This window comes from Cajanus cajan, chromosome 3 (assembly GCF_000230855.2).
Source record: "Cajanus cajan strain Asha chromosome 3, NIPB_CcT2T_4, whole genome shotgun sequence".
Classification (NCBI taxonomy): Eukaryota; Viridiplantae; Streptophyta; class Magnoliopsida; order Fabales; family Fabaceae; genus Cajanus; species Cajanus cajan.
The window spans coordinates 75,701,656-75,718,631 of NC_138519.1; the positions used below are offsets into that span (position 1 = coordinate 75,701,656).

Below are 16,976 nucleotides of genomic sequence, written 5' to 3' on the forward strand. Positions count from 1 at the left end.
TCAATTGATCCGTTAAGTTCAACAAAATTGATACAATTTTTTTTCAAATCACTTTTTTTCTAAAATTTTGGTTATTAAACTATCGAGCTAATATATTAAGACATAACATGTTAAACACATTTAATTTTTATTTTTTTATAAAAATAGTTCAATTTTTATAATTCAGTTCAGTTTTTATAGTTCAGTACAGTTCAACTTTACAACAGTTCAGTTCAGTTCAGTTTTTTTTAAACAGTTCAATTCAATTTTTTTTACAAATAGTTCAGTTTTTTATAGTACAGTTCACCACCAGTTCAGTTCCGTTTAGTTTTTTTTGCCCACCCCTGATTATTAAGACCCTTCTTGAAGCCACTCTTAGAATCTTAGAACGTGATTATGGGCACATAGTTTACGTTGATTAGCAAACCAATGTATACTCTTGTTTTGTCCGTACTTGCTACTTGCTAGTTGCTAGGGAGCTCTACATGTTTGGGTTTGGAAGGCTGGAAACTAAACAAGTCTGCCCTAATACGACTGTGTTTAATTTAAGGATTAGCTTTTACTATCCAAATTCGAACCCATGTTAATTAGTTTGGGTTTTTGACAAAAATATCACCGCAATGAAAATTAATTTCTGTTGTTTCTTTAATCTAAATACACAATAAAAATTAGTTTTTGTCAAAGTGCTTTCCGTTGTTTAAATACATAATGGAAATTATAATTTTTCAAGTTTATTTTTACAAAACAAAATTGGTGCAAATAGCAAAATGAGAGGTAAAATACTCGAGAGCCAATCCCTCCCATCAGAAAAGGAATTACATTCACCGACACATGGCTTCTGGGCTCAAACAAATTCCGGTCAGCCCAACAGATGAATATACGAGAGACAACCGAGCACTTTGGGCCACAAAGGTCGGACCCAATGTAGAATATAGAGAGGGATATAAGTCACAAAAAAGTTTGAGCTTCAAGAATTTTAGCCTAATAAAGACAAAAGGAAACACTACCCAACTAAATTAAATAGTAATACAATAATTATCAATTAGTTTGATTAATATAATAATTTACTCACATAATTATTTTTAATAGACATTGCAATAAAATTCTTTTTTTTATAATTATAATAACATCACTAAAATCCTAAATTTATTTAAGTTTATGGAAATTTTCTCCAAAATTTGGTAAATAAATTTATTTTAAATTTTTTTATAAATTCATCAGTAATTACAAACACAAATGATAAATATAGTTACCAAAATACTAATTTTATTATATACGAAATAGCATAGAACATGGCTTTTTGAAGAGATAAACTCCATAGAATAACTTGAGAGGATATTTTCAAAGATTGAAAACACATTTAAACCCTCAATATAACAAAGTATAATTAAAATTAGCAATTATTATAAAATCGAATAGGTACTTGTTAACTATCAGTAACTTATTTATTTATATGTTGCTTGAAAGAGGGTTAGAGGGAGAAGCAAAAGAAGATTAGCTAACACTAAGGAAGAAGTCATCACGTGGCAACCCCCATGCTGATGGTTGCACACCATGCAATTCTTGGATAGTTAAGTGGCGAATTAATTTCTAACACTGGCGGCTACTGATTTACCCTATATATATTCCCCAAAATCTGCACCAACTTCAATTATCAATATCATAATAACAAAGTGTATATTATAAGAGAAATATGGTGGTGAAGGTCTATGGTGCACCAAGGGCAGCATGCCCCCAAAGGGTGTTGGCTTGCCTCCTGGAGAAAGGAATAGAGTTTGAACTTGTGCATGTTGATCTTGATCGAGGAGACCAAAAGAAACCTGAATTTCTTCTCAAACAGGTGGACTCAATATGTTGCTTAATTTGGTTGATTTCAAGCCACACACAGTTATAACTTGATCACTTATTTCTTACTTTTTGTCTTTAATATATTATACTTGGTAGGTTTGGAGATTCATTTTGCGTTTTATGAGATTTTCATGCACAATAACTTGATAATAACTAAGGGAGTTTCATTTCTTCTTGCAGCCCTTTGGTCAAGTTCCGGTTGTGGAGGATGGTGACTTCAGGCTCTTTGGTAAGAAATTAAAGCACACTATAATGAAAATACTTTTGGCTTTACTCCCTTTTTAATGCTTTTCTCTTCCAATAGTATATAAATTAATTTTAAGACTGAATTCTTATTTTTATCTTCTAAAGAAATAAATGTTATACAAAGTCTAATTTTTATCATTTTAATCTTTAAATTATTTATTAATTATACAAAGTCTAATTAAATTCATTGTTCATTATGTTCTAAAAATCAGTATAATATAATATAATTCTAATTTAATAATTTAGTTGAATTATCTTATTCCATTGATTAGGACACCTTTTCTTTTCTTTCGATTCATTTGATCGGAAAGAGATAAAATTTCTCTATATTCAATCAATGTTATAAAATATTTAAATAAATTATTTTGATATAGTTTACTTCATTGTGTTTTTTATTTTCTTTTGATAAACTAACTTTTAAGGTAAAAATTCACCTCAGCTCTATAAATCAGACATTCACAAGTATTACCTGATATATATTGCTTGATCATTCAGTCACACCATCAATTTTAATACTTCCTAGATTAAAGAGATCTCATTCAATATCATATAATTAGTAAAATTTCATATTAATTATATCTAACTCAAAAGACATCTGATTTTGTGAGTCGTCCTTTCTTACCACTTAAATATCAATTAATATGTTTATCCCTATATTCAATGTAAGAACTGTTACTGCATCATATCTCTATCTGTGCATAATTTTATCTTATGCCATATGGATGAGATGCAAACTAAACTGCATCAAACCACTTTCTTTACCCATTTAAACCTATCTATTAACAATGATTATATCCATACGCCTCATTTTTTGAGTTGTCTCCTTCCATTTTCTTTTCTTCTGTTTCTTTTCTTTTTTATCACATCACTACTTATCATATTTTCTTCCCTTCCTTTTCGTTTTCCTTTCTATCTCTCCGCATTCTATTTTGAGATTTTCGTTGGTAAGCACCCCTTCTATTAATATTGGGATATTTAAAAGCTTACTAATTTATCGTTGTTCGCAATTTTACATCCAATAAATTTTATTTTTTATACGTAACAAGCAGCTCCAAAAATAACAGCCTGTATTTTATACGTTGCAATTTTACATCTGATACGCCCTTCGGTCTTTAATTTGGTTACTTTGACGCATAAATATGGTGATGCAACAACGTAAGTTGGTGGGGTCCAATGTGACGGTACTCATTCCATACGTTATATATATGCATAATTGTTTTTTCATCTTATTAATGAATGCAGAATCCAGGGCTATAATAAGGTACTATGCAACAAAATATGCAGACCGTGGCCCAGACCTATTGGGTAAGACCCTAGAGGAGAGGGCTCTTGTGGAGCAATGGCTGGAAGTTGAAGCACACAACTTCAATGATTTGTGCTTCACTATGATGCTTCAGCTTGTGATCTTGCCAAGGATGGGTAAGCCTGGGAACTTGGCATTGGCTCATAGCTGTGAGAAGGATCTAGAGAAAGTGCTTGATGTGTATGAAAATAGGCTCTCTGAGAGCACATACCTTGCTGGAGAAACCTTCACTCTGGCTGATCTGAGTCACCTTCCAGGGCTAGGGCATCTCATTGAGGATGCCAATATGGGGCACTTGGTCACTGACAGGAAGAATGTGAGTGCTTGGTGGGACAAAATTTCATCTAGGCCAGCTTGGAAGAAGTTAAATGATTTGGTTCACTAATCAACAGATATGGATCCACCCCAGTTTCTTCACTAAAATTATTAGATAATTCAGAGTACCTTTCATTTTCATCATATTTCTCTTTTCGTTGGTGGGGATTTAAGACTTGATGTGAGTGCTGAGTGAAAATGCTCGTTATTTTTATATATTTCGATGCTGATATGCTTTCTGTACGAAATTATGAATAAGGGTCTGTAGCAAACAATGATTAAAGAAGGGTGTTGCATTAATATTGTTGTGTAACTTATGGAATGATAAAATAAATAAAAGTTTAATATCACAAGTTTCATATATTAAAATAACAGTTAGTCTGTTTGTATATTTCGTCTTTTTTAATATATTTTTAGTTCCTTAGATTTAAGGTATATTTATTTTTAGTTTTTCATATTTAAAATTATTATTTTAATTTTATAATTTTTAAAATTTTATTTTAATTCATTATGTCACTAATAATATATTTAAAAGTGTTAGATTGATATAATTATATAATCAATTAAGTTTAATATAATATTTTCATTAACATTTTAATAAAGATATCAATATAAGTATATATTATGCTATAGTATTTAATATATATTTTTTAATTAAATTTGAATATAAAAATTACAAAAAAAATTTAAAATTATAAAATTAAAAAAAAATCAATTATAAATTTAAGAAATAAAAAATAAATTTTTCTTAAATTTCTTAAATTTTATAAGAAATAAAAGGTGTTTGAATATATGTATATGAAATTTAGCATTTGGATTTATGTGGAGGATAACCTTTAGTGAAGTGAATGATTTCATTTGTCAATGAAACCAATAATTTAATAAAATTTTCGATACATAATACATGTGACATCAACAAGTAGGATGTATTTGTGACGATGAAAACAAATAAAATAAATAGATAAAAAGAATATAAGTATTTGGATTAAAAATAAATAAAAAGTAATTTATAAATTAAATAATCAAAGCATAAGATTTAATTAATTTAATCTTCGATGATGAACAACTAACAAGTATTACTAAACCCGATCATTCTTTTCTACAATCAAACGATTTATTATTTAACTTGGTTTCTTATCACACATTTCTTTTCTCTCTCTAATTTCTTTGATGTTTTCACTCAATAAATGATCTAGGCCACTTATCATAGTTATGGTGCAGAAAATTATAATCATTCGATCACTTTCTCTCAATCAGTAAGGTTGATCTATAGTGGATGAGAGTAGAACATAATATATTAAGTTTAAATTTAAATTTTATTATTGTAATTTTAATAGATAAAAAAGTACACAATGAATTTCTCTTTCTTTTAAGCAAAATATAACCTACATTGACAGTGAACATGGAACAAGCTCGATGGGTGGTGGTGATCTTGTGGTGAAATTTATAGATGGGAAGAAATTAATAAACAATAAGGTTAATTTTCTCTATTTTAATTTTGGTTGCAGATTGTCGAGTTGCAAGATATATTTTAGTCTTTCTAGTTAAGAAAATCATAACTTCTTTTTAAGTTGCATTTAAATTTAATCATTTTACATATATGTTCTTTTTTTCTTTTAACTTTCTATACAACCAAATAAGAAATAAAAGTTTGAACATTTTTTTCTTTCATATTCTACATTTAAAAAATCATATTATTATCTACTCGTTTTTTCCCTTCATTTGCTTTCTTAAACTAAACGTAACCCAACCTTGTATACGGGATGATAATTTTCAAGAAAAATAATTCATCTTTTAGTGAATTTAAAATATTTTATGGTAAAATTTATTTGGATAAAAAATTATTATAAAATGTAGTAATTTATAAAAGCATTAATACTTACAGCATCTCTTTCGCAGGATCTTAATTTTCTTGCGTTGTCCTTTTTTTCTATCCACTGATTAAACAAATTTAAAAAATTATCAATAGTCTAAAATAATATCATATAATTTAAATCATTTATGATATATACATAATATAAAGTATAATATGCAAAAAAAATGATGATTTTATTATATATTTTAACCATAATACATATTTATATTCAAATATTAATTTCTCATAAATTCAAGTATAATCACAACCTAAAATAATAGTTAAAAATAAATAAGTGTATTTATAATTTAATGGGTATTTGTACTATCTGTACTGCCATGCCGAGCTCGAGCTCGGTATCACGGCGCAGAACGACCTCGGACATGCGTTGAGAGATCTCGGTTTAGACGAGATCCGCTATCTAACCAGATCATAACTGATCTCAGGTCCAAGGCCCAACAAAACCCTAATTCACACCAAGGTACGTGCATTACTTATACGAGACTCATACTCATACAAACCCTAACTTTAGCATCGGAGTCTCTTTTGCAAGTACCACCCCCATCTTGGAACATCAAGCGTACCAGCGAAGGAGGCTCACCGACCTTACCCAGCGGATCAACTCTACCTCAGATCCCCGGTAAGAACATTTGGCGCCCACCGTGGGGCCGATCAAGACAGCTCTTATCGGCCACGCTTATGGTTTGCACCAGAAGCCAAAGTAGACGAGTAATAGACGACCTAGATCATACATCTACCATGGATAACGAAGCCACATTGAGGAGACTGATCGACCAGGTCGAACAGATGCGGCAACAACACGACGTCGATCTGCAAAACATGCGTGCCAAGCACGAAACTGACCTAGCAGTGATGCGGACCGCTAATGAAGCCGACCTAGCGGCGTTGCGCGCTGAGAACGAGCGGATTCGCGCCCATCTCCCTCGACGCCCTTCTGATCATCCTCCTCAGGCGAGCAACCTGCACGAGGAAGAGGGGCATTCGGTCTCTCAACCCCGGACTGCGACTAGGGCACCGACTCCACGACCTGCCACACATCGGTCTCATGCACCGACGAACAAGTCATCCCACGAAGTCAGCAGGGCCCCTACTCATGTCGCAAGGGATCAAGCAACCTTCCGCCGTCACCCTTTTGTGGATGGCATCATGGAGACACAACTCCCTCACGGATGGAAGCCCCTCCACCTCGATCGTTATGATGGCACGACGGACCTGGACGAGCACATCGACCTGTATACAACACAAGTAAACCTCTACACTAACAACGATGCTATTTTGTGTAGGGTTTTTCCGACCTCGCTCAAAGGGACTGCACTCAATTGGTACACCCAATTGCCAACTGAGTCCATTGACAACTTCCACACTCTGGTGAGGCAGTTCACGGCCTAGTACGCCACCAGTCGACCCCACTATGTCACATCGGCCGCCTTGGCTAGCCTTCGCCAGGGCGACGATGAGTCACTGAGAGCGTTCATGGAGCGTTTCGTCAACATCTCGGTCAAAATCCAAAATTTAAACCATAACGTCGCCCTGCATGCCATGCTCATTGCACTCAAGCCCGGACCGTTCGTCGACAACCTATGTCGTGAGGCTCCTCGCGACATGGACGAGCTCCGCGCCCGTGCTGCGGGCTACATCCAGATGGAGGAGCACTCCGTTTTTCGTGACCAAGTCCGCGGCAAGGGGCCAATGAAGCCAGAACAGGCCCACAAGGACAAGATCAAGGTCAACAATCACACCCAGTTCAAGAAAACTGCTAAGACAAGCAAGGGGGGAGATACTACTTCTACACTCCCCTGAACTCGTCTAGAGTCCACATCCTGGAGGAGGCCAATAACAGCAACCTGCTCACCCTGCCACCACCAGGTCACACCCCCAACAGTGCCAACAAATCCAAGCACTGTCGGTACCATAGAAATCACGGCCATACCACTGAAGAGTGCCGCACACTCCGAGACCGCATTGAAGAACTCATCCAGGCGGGCCACCTCGGCCAATATGTCCAGCGACAGCAGGGTCACAGAGGAGGCTACGGCGGACGAGGACGAGGCAGAGGCCGTGGTTCAGGATCTCTCAGGGACCAACTCTCTGGCTCTCAGCAAAATGCCGGTGGAGTAGTGCAAGCCGAGGTAAGCCAGGAAACAAGGTCAGCTCCTCTACGAGGAGTAACCAACACCATTGCAGGTGGCTTTGCAGGGGGAGGCTCCAGCAGCTTAGCCTGGAAAAGACACCTGCGCAGTATCAACGGCGTCCACTCCACCACCTCGGCCTCGCACCAGAGCTCACCGCCGATCACCTTCACCAACAATGACTACACTGGCGTCTGCCCCAACCAGGACGACCCGATGGTCATCGTCGTGGAGGTCGCCAACTGGGAGGTCCACAAGACATTGATCGACCAAGGAAGCTCGGCCGACGTCCTCTACTGGCCGACGCTCCTCAGGTTAGACATCCCTCACTCCCTCATCCAGCCTCACACAGAGCCACTAGTTGGATTTGCAGGAGAACGAATTCACACTCGAGGGTACGTGGATCTGTTGACGACCTTCGGAACCTCTCCGGATACAAGGAGAATCATGATCCGCTACCTCCTCGTGGAAGCCAACACCTCCTATAATATCATCATTGGGAGGCCGACGCTAAATCAACTCGGAGCAGTGGTGTCCACCCCGCATCTCACATGAAGTTCCCGGGGAGTGACGGTAAGATCATCTCCGTCGAGGAAAATCAGAAGACAGCTGGGCAGTGCTACGCTGAAAGTCTCAAAGTTTCCTCACCCGACGAGCGACGCCAAAGTGATCCCCCCACAGTGGCTCACATCACCCACGAGGATATCACCGACCTCGACCCGAGGTCTGACTCCCATGATGAACGACCAAGTCCCATCAACGAGCTCGATGACCTCCAGATCGGGAGTCTTCCCGGGCAGTGCACAAAAATTAGCAAGCAGTTGAGCCCGGAGTTGCGGCAGCAGCTCGAAGCTGAGATCCTCAAGAACGCCGACCTCTTTTCCTAGTCCAGTGCCGACATGCCAGGTATAGACGTTGACTTCATCTGTCACAGGTTAGCGATACACAAGGAGGCAAGGCCAGTGGCCCAGAGGAAGAGGAAGGTCGGTGGTGAAAGGCGGGAGGCCATCATCACCGAGACACAAAAGTTGCTGAACGTCGGCTTCTTCCGCGAGGTCAGGTACACCACATGGCTGGCAAACGTGGTGTTGGTAAAAAGTAGCTCGGGGGAAATGGCGAATGTGCGTCGACTACACCGACTTGAATAGAGCATGCCCGAAGGACTCATACCCCCTGCCGAGCATTGACAGGCTGGTTGACGGAGCATCCGGGCACGCCCTCCTCAGTTTTCTCGACGCCTACTCCGGGTACAACCAGATAATGATGTACCCTCCTGACGAGGTTCATACATCCTTCATCATCGATCACGCCAATTACTGCTACGAGTGATGCCTTTCGGTCTCAAGAACGCAGGGGCCACTTACCAACGGCTGATGGACAAAGTTTTCCACTAACAGATCGGACGGAACATGGAAGTATATGTTGACGACATGGTGGTCAAAACCACCTCGGCCGCGGACCATGCTGCCGACCTCGTCGAGGTGTTCGGCCAACTCAGTAGACACAACATGCGTCTCAATCCAGAGAAGTGCGTCTTCGGCGTCTAGGGAGGTAAGTTCCTGGGCTTCATGATCACTAGCAGGGGGATCAAGGCCAACCTGGAAAAGTGTAAAGCCATTATTCAGATGCAGAGTCCCCAGACCGTGAAAGATGTCCAGCGTCTAGTAGGTAGGTTGGTCTCCCTTTCCCGGTTTATCCCCAGGTTGGCGGACAAGGCAGGGCCCATTTTCACCCTACTACGCAAGCTAAAAAACTTCGAGTGGACAGACCAATGTGAAGCAGCTTTCAAGAGCTTCAAAGCTTTTCTCACGACCCCGCCAATCCTGCAGAGGCCGGATCACAAAACCGACCTCCTCATCTACTTAGCCGTGGCAGAAAACGCCATCAGTGCAGTCATAGTACAAGAACACCAGAAAGTACAAACGTCAATCTACTTCATCAGCCGAATCCTCCAAGACACAGAGAAACGGTACCAAATGATCGAGAAGATGGCACTGGCACTCGTTACCGCGGCTCGGCGTCTCCGACCCTACTTCCAGAGTCACCAAGTAGTCGTTAAGACCGACTACCCAATCAAGCAGATCTTGAGGAAGCCAGAGCTTGCAGGACGAATGATTACATGGTCGGTCGAGTTATCCGAGTTCGATATCCAGTACGAAAGTCGTGGCGCCCTGAAAGCTTAATACCTGGCCGACTTCGTAGCCGAGCTCACGCCCACCTCTATCGAGGAACCATAGGTATGGACTTTACACGTTGACGGGTCCTCCAACTCTAAGGGTGGTGGTGTAGGTATCATATTGGAAGGACTGAACCAAGTCACTTTGGAGCAATCCCTCAAGTTTAGCTTCAAGGTGACCAACAACCAGGCCGAGTATGAGGCGCTTCTCGCGGGGCTAAGGTTGGCTCGTGACCTCAGAGCTCGGAGAGTGAGTTGCAACAGCGACTCGAAACTCATGGTAGAACAACTCAGCGGAACGTATTAGTCCAAGGATGTTCTCCTACAACGGTGCTTCCACATGGCATCACGGCAGATCTCGTCCTTTGAAGAGTTCACTATATAGCATGTACCGCGAGAACAAAACACCATAGCCGACCTCCTTTCAAAGCTTGCCAGCACCAAACGCCCTGGACAACATCGGACCATCATCCAGGAGACCTTATACTCACCTAGTCTAGATGACAAGATCGTCAACACCAGCAACATCAAAGACCAGGGATGGATGACAGGCATTTGGAGCTACTTGAAGGCAGGAGTTTTGCCCGAGGATGGGGGCGAAGCTCGGAAGATGAGGTTGAGGTCGTCCAAGTTCGTGATCATTGGTGACAAACTATTCAAGCGTGGCATCTCCACCCCACTGCTCAAGTGCTTAACTCCACCTCAGGCAGCCTATGTCATTGAGGAGATCCACCGAGGCATATGTGGCATACATTCCAGGGCACGCTCGATGGCGACCAGAGTACTCTGAGCAAGATACTACTGGCCCACTTTGAAATCAGATTGTCGGGACTACGTACAAAAATGCAAAGAGTGCCAAGAATTCGGCAACGCGCATCGACAGCCACCCGAAACTCTCCACCAGATGATGTCATCGTGGCCTTTCACCCAGTGGGGAATGGACATCCTGGGACCATTCCCCCCAGCGAAGGGTCAACTCAAGTTCCTCCTGGTGGCTATCGACTACTTCACCAAGTGGATCGAGGCATGCCCACTTGCTAAGATAATCACTGAGAACATACGAAAATTCACCTGGAAGAGTATCGTATGCAGGTTCAGAATACCCCATGCCCTTGTTACTGATAACGGCCGACAGTTCATTGCACAGGGCTTCGAAGACTTTCTTCGGGAACTCGGGGTCAAGCATCTTCTGACCTCAGTGGAACACCCGCAAACAAATGGTCAAGTCGAAGCAGCCAATAAGGTGATACTCCGAGAACTTAAAAAGCGCCTCGGGAACGCCAAGGGGCAATGGGCCGACGAGCTTCCCAGCATCCTCTGGGCATATCATTGCACCCCCCAATCAACAACGCAAGAAACGCCTTACATGCTGACTTACGGAACTGACGCAATGATTCTAGTGGAAATCGGAGAGATATCTCACCGGTGCCAAGTCTTCAACAGCGAGCAGAACGCTTGATGGAAGTCACTTGGAGAAGATTGTTGTTCTTCAAGTACTCCATGCTTAGGACCGTGAATACTCTTGAGGTCAATCTTCCAAAGACTCTTTGAAGCTCCACGAAGTGTTCTTCAATGGAGAAGAAGCCTTGAAGTGGTTCAGTTTTTCTTAGCTTGCATAGGAAGCTTAAGGAACCAAGCCAAAGGTTGAAAACTTTCGGTGAGAAACCTAAGAGAGATAGTTCCCTACGGTTTTGAGGAGAGACTTTTGGAGAGAAATCTGAAGTTTATTTCTCAAAATACTCAAAAGTGAATACAAGAGAAGGTTTTACAAATATATAGGGAGAGGTAGCTTCTAGGAGAAGCTAACCTTAACCATGGTTCACTAGGAACCATGGTAAGGTGTAGCTAACCTTCCATGGTTTCTAAAACTTGTAGGAGAAGCTAACTTTGACCATGGTTCACTTAAGAACCATGGTAAGGTCAGCCAAACCTACCAAGGTTTAGAAACTTGGAGGAGAAGCTTCAAAAACCAAGAGGTGTAGCTTAGAATTTCGGCCAAGGAAGAACAAATGAGCTAGGCGGCCTTGTATCCATTTCCTCCTTTGATTTATTTCAAAAATTGTTGATTTGGTTTAGTTAGGTTCATCAAATGATGATGAGACCTAGCTAAATCAAATCTATGAAAAATTAGGAGTGAAATGAGTCCAATATGCAAAATTTTGCCTAGGCCCAACTCAGACCCAATTTCTAAGCACACTCCCTAGCTTTGCTAAATGCCACCCTTTTTTCCCTACTGAAAAAATACAAAATGAATACATCAACTAGGGAGGTTAAATGGAGCTAAACTCTCCAAGTAGCCTACCTTAAAATCAATATATAAACACTAGAAAAATCAATATATAAACACTAGTCCAAGTGAAGAATCCCACTAGTCTTCAAGAGGTCCAACTCTTCTTGGATTCTTCTAGCCATAGCTCTAGTGACTGGGCCCTTGGCCCATGATCTATCAACGCTCAAGAGTTAGCAGCCGACCTCGACTTAGTTGACGAGCTCAGAGACGAAGCTCAAATCCACGAAGAAGCCTGCAAGCTCCGAGCTTCTAGAAGATACAATACGCGAGTGCGGCCTCGCTCTTTCCGAGTTGGCGACCTGGTGTGGCGTTTGCTAGGCGAAGCTCAGAAAGACACATCAGATGGAAAGCTTGCACCCACCGGGGGTGGCCCATTCCGAATTGCAGAAGACTTGGAAAATGGAACATACCGACTGGAGGAACTCAGCGGAAAGCCCATACCGCGAACTTGGAATGCCACGCATCTCAAGTTTTATTTCAGTTAATTTTGTACGAATGAGTTGTGCACTCTTTTCCTGCCTCAGTTTTTTATCCCAAAAAATAGAAAAATAGGTTTTGGCTGAGAGGGTTTTTAACGAGGCACATATATACAATCAATAAAATAACTCATTCTACTCCATTCATATTCTTTTAGTTTTACAACATGCTTTACGCTACTCCAAGGTCGAGTTCGAACCTTAGCTCGGGTTATTTTACTTTATGCATAGGTCAAGGTCGACTACGAACCTCAAAATTATGCATATTGCGCTAAACTCAAGGTCGAGTTCCAACCTTCATACGATTCACTCTCCTTCACTCCGAGGTCGAGTTCGAACCTCGGTATGATCAACTCAAGGTCGAGTTCGAACCTTCATATGATCAACTCAAGGTCGAGTTCGAACCTTCATATGATCCACTCAAGGTCGAGTCCGAACCTTCATTCAAGTCGTTCTACTCTAGTCCGAGGTCGAGTTCGAACCCCAGCGAGGTCGAGTTTGAACCATTAGTAAGAATCACCTTACAACAAATCGAGGTCGAGTTCGAATCCTAAAAGGACTTTTCCCACTCTAAGTCAAGTTCGAGTTCGAACCTTGACACGATTCCCTCAGGGTTGAGATAGGTTATCCTAAAGCCGAGGTCGAGTTTGAATCTCGGTAGGACCACTCTAACCTGAAGTCAGACTTGGACTTAAGTCCCACCGCAAGGTACCTCGTTTTCACCCAATGTAAAACTCGAACCTCGGTTCAAATCACTTTATTTTAAGCCAAGTCTGAGCACCACAAAATACGAAATGCAAAACAAATTCCGAACAAACTTTCAAATCGTGCGAACAGGCGAAGACTAAGCCTAAAACATAAGCGCGGAAATCGAAATCCAAACAAACTCATCCAAACACAAGATGAACAAATCAAAGGAAATGATATATACAAAACAAGTACGAATGTTCAATACATGAATTCAAGGAAAAGAAAACAACAAAGCAGAAGAAAATAACAAAAACGGCCTAGGCGGAAGCGTTCTCACTGGAGCTGTCCTCGAGGTCGTCCTCCTTCACCAGCTTTCCGAAGCGGCCTCCTTCTCCACATGTATAGCGGAGAGGTCGAACCCCGACGCAAGCAACCTTGCCTGGCGAGCAGCCTTGAGGAATCCCCTCTTGTGCTCGAAGACGACGGCCCGCTTAGTCTCCTCGAGCTTCTTCTCTAGCCCCGCCTTTGCCTCCTCCAGCTTTGCGAGGTCCACCCTCAGAGCGGCATTCTCCTCTACTTGGCCACTAAGAAGCACCTCGTCACAAAGACGCTTCTCGGCCGTCGCCACCAGGTCGGCCTTCTATGCAGTGACCTCGTCCTCCAAAAAGCGCACCCGAGCTCGAGAGGATTTGGCAAGATCCTGCAGCTCGCGCACCTGGGAAGCGTAGGTCTCATTGGCTCTCAAAGCAATCTCCAAGGACTTCTGGACTCTTCCCACCGATCCGGGTAGCCTGGAGCTCAGCCTCACTCTGCAAATTGGCATCCTCGAGGGCAGCCGCCAAGGACCTATTCTCGTCCCTCAAAGCCTTGGCCTCCTCCTTCAAAGGTTGAACCCGGCCTTTCAGCTTCGCCAAGTCCTCTTGCTGCTTGGACCACTTGTGCTTTCAGTGATCCACAATGGCCATGCTTCTCTGCAAGAAGACCTCAGCGGCATCCAGACTTTCCACCGGCCCAACCGACTCGATCATAGCTTGATCAGTCGTGCTCAGCGAGGAACGGGAGAAGAACTTCTCCGAGGTAACCCCCGCACTCCACAGAGAATTGACGTCCTCCGAGGTGCTAACATGGTCTAATCGCACCTGGGAGGAGCCCTTTACGAAGCGCTGGGCGAGGTATTGGCTTCTTCGAGCCCCCTTCGCCTGGTCAGACGACGGCGCTGAGGTCGCTAGTGCAGAGGTTGGGACTTCAGAACTCGGCCCCTTGCCGCGGACCTCGGCAGAAGCAGAAGCAGGCACCCCCTGCTTGGCAGTGGAAGGATCCAAGCCTGGCGCATCCAACCTCGGAGGCACCGGGACCTCAGTAGCATTCCCTGCCTGCGAAAAATCAAGCAAAAAATTAAAACCTCCCTTTAAAACAAAGCCCAACCAGAATACAACAGTAAAAGGAAAGCCACAAAGCAAGACACTTACCTCGGCGACCTGGGCAACCTGTTCAACGGCCGGGGCCACCACCTTTACAGAGGGAGCAACTTGCTCAGCAGTCTGCGCGACGGCCATTTGGGGAGCCCCTTCAGATGGTGGACTCCCAGTGAGGTCCACCGCATCAGCATCAACAGCCTTGGAGGTCACCTCCTCGGCATCTGGAGGGGCAGAGGTCCCCCCGACCTCCTTCTCACCCCTCTTTCTTTTTCTATTTGTTTTTAGAGGGGCGAACTCCTCCTCCCGAGGCTCGGGGACCTCAATGTCAACAACATTGTAGCGATGCTTCAGCTCTCGCCACTTGTTCCTGCCCATGATGCCTGCAAACAGAAAGAACAGACACATCAGCAAAATGAGCTTCTACAAACCCTAACAATCTAGGAAAAACGGGATACTCACTCTCTAACCCCCTCTCCTTGTAAGCTGAGTTCGCAAGCGAGAGGACGAGCTTGCAATCTAGCGGGCGAGGAAGTGCTTGAAGGTTCTTAATGGCGGCCGACTCCGAAGCCATCAATTCCAACTTTCCCACCCCGTGAAACCTAGCCGGGGCAAAGCACCAATAGAAGGGGAACTTCGGCAACCCCCGGAAGTAGAATGCCCCATCCTCCAATGGGTTGACATCCACCAGCGCCACCCGGAAAAACTCTTGCTTAAAATTTTTATATGACTGGGAGTAAAGGGTAAATAAACCCCCATCCTTACTCCTACTCAGAGACAACAAGCCATAAGGCGGAACGTCTATTTTCAATTGGTAAAAATGAAGGAAAACGAGAAGAGACACCTCTATCCCTAGGACCGAACATAGAACTTGAAAAGCCCGCAAAAAACCCCAACTGTTCGGGTGCAACTGGCAAGGTGCCGAGTTGATAAAATTTAAAAAATCACACTCAAATTGGGTAAAGGGAAGGCATACGCCTAAATCCCTAAAGAAACACTAGTAGACATAGAAATGGGGAGGGTCAGTAGAACTCCCCATGTACACACCCTCACCAGCTTGACAAGGTTCAAGCTGGATCATCCGGGAGACGGAAGGGTCACAAATCCTATGCGATTTCCGAACTGCATTGACCTCGAGGAAGGACCTAAACACACTTTGGGCCTCCCCTACATCGCGCCTGACCCATTCTGATGGAAGTACTTGGAGAGGATTGATATTCTTCCAAGCTTTCCATGCAAGGACGGAAATGCTCCATGAGGTTGAACTCCATAAAACTTCAGTTTTCTCTCACTCAAGAGTCCCTCTAAACCATGGAGAATTTCTCTCTAAGGTTTCTAGCAAAGTTTTTCAACTTTGCCTTGGTTCCTCAAGCTTCCTTCACAAGTTTTAGGAAGTGGCCGAACCTCTTCAAGAACTTCTCCTCCTTTGAAGCTTCTTCAAAGGAGATTTCAGAGTTCTCAAGGAGTTAACCTCAAGAAGCATCACGGTCCTTGCATGGAGACTTGAAGAATCAACATTCTTCTCCAAGTATCTCCATCACATTCGTAGCCAGGAATGCCCGGAACGAGGTCCTTGGGCAGATTCTTCTTTTCGGCGACGGCCGCCCCAACAGCCACCGTCTTGTCGCGCGCCTTGCCCTTACCTTTGGTAGGCGCAGAAGATGCAGCACCCCTCTCTCCAGCCATCAAGAAATGGAAGAGATACTAGAAGAAGGAGAAGTTAAAGAAATAGAAGTACCTGGTACTCTTTTGGCAAACAAAGAACAAGAACGAAAACCAGACAACAAAACTCAGTTGCCGGAGAAGGCGACGGAGAAGGATGGAGATGGTGAAAGCTAAGACGAAGAAATCGGCGTAAACAAGAAGCCACGGAAGAAAGAGAACGAAAATGATTAAAGTGAAAGGAGAAAGGGCGCGACAGAGAGAAAAGGGTTTTCCAAAAATTCAAAACGGTCATGACACGTGTCGATCCAGGTGCACACCTGACGGCACATTAATCGAAGACCATTATGACAAACGCAAACCATCATTGCATTACATTAGCTTTACCGAGGAATATATTAGCAATCCAAATATTTAGAGTGATCAAAGGTTTTATTTTATCTCTTTTTACTTATTGGTTACTTTGTAGGGGCATTTAGGATGTTAGGATACATGGTTATCTTCATAGGATAAGGATCTTCTGATATAACACTTTTATAAGTGCTAATGCCAATAGTTCTTAAGGGTCCTG

General features: G+C 42.5%; 2 protein-coding genes across 2 annotated transcripts; both read left to right on the forward strand.

The window, feature by feature from the left end:
• The first annotated feature begins 1,622 nt into the window (after positions 1-1,622).
• On the forward strand, positions 1,623-4,063 carry LOC109796060 (glutathione S-transferase F11). Its single transcript, XM_020355683.3, has 3 exons — positions 1,623-1,819; positions 2,008-2,056; positions 3,316-4,063. Exons 1-3 carry the CDS (start codon positions 1,673-1,675, stop codon positions 3,759-3,761), a joined length of 642 nt encoding a protein of 213 aa, XP_020211272.1. The 5' UTR covers positions 1,623-1,672; the 3' UTR covers positions 3,762-4,063.
• A 2,977-nt stretch (positions 4,064-7,040) lies between these two features.
• Positions 7,041-8,251, forward strand: LOC145956468 (uncharacterized). The gene is made up of 2 exons (XM_083072073.1): positions 7,041-7,309; positions 7,378-8,251. Exons 1-2 carry the CDS (start codon positions 7,041-7,043, stop codon positions 8,249-8,251), a joined length of 1,143 nt encoding a protein of 380 aa, XP_082928199.1.
• The last annotated feature ends 8,725 nt before the right edge of the window (positions 8,252-16,976 follow it).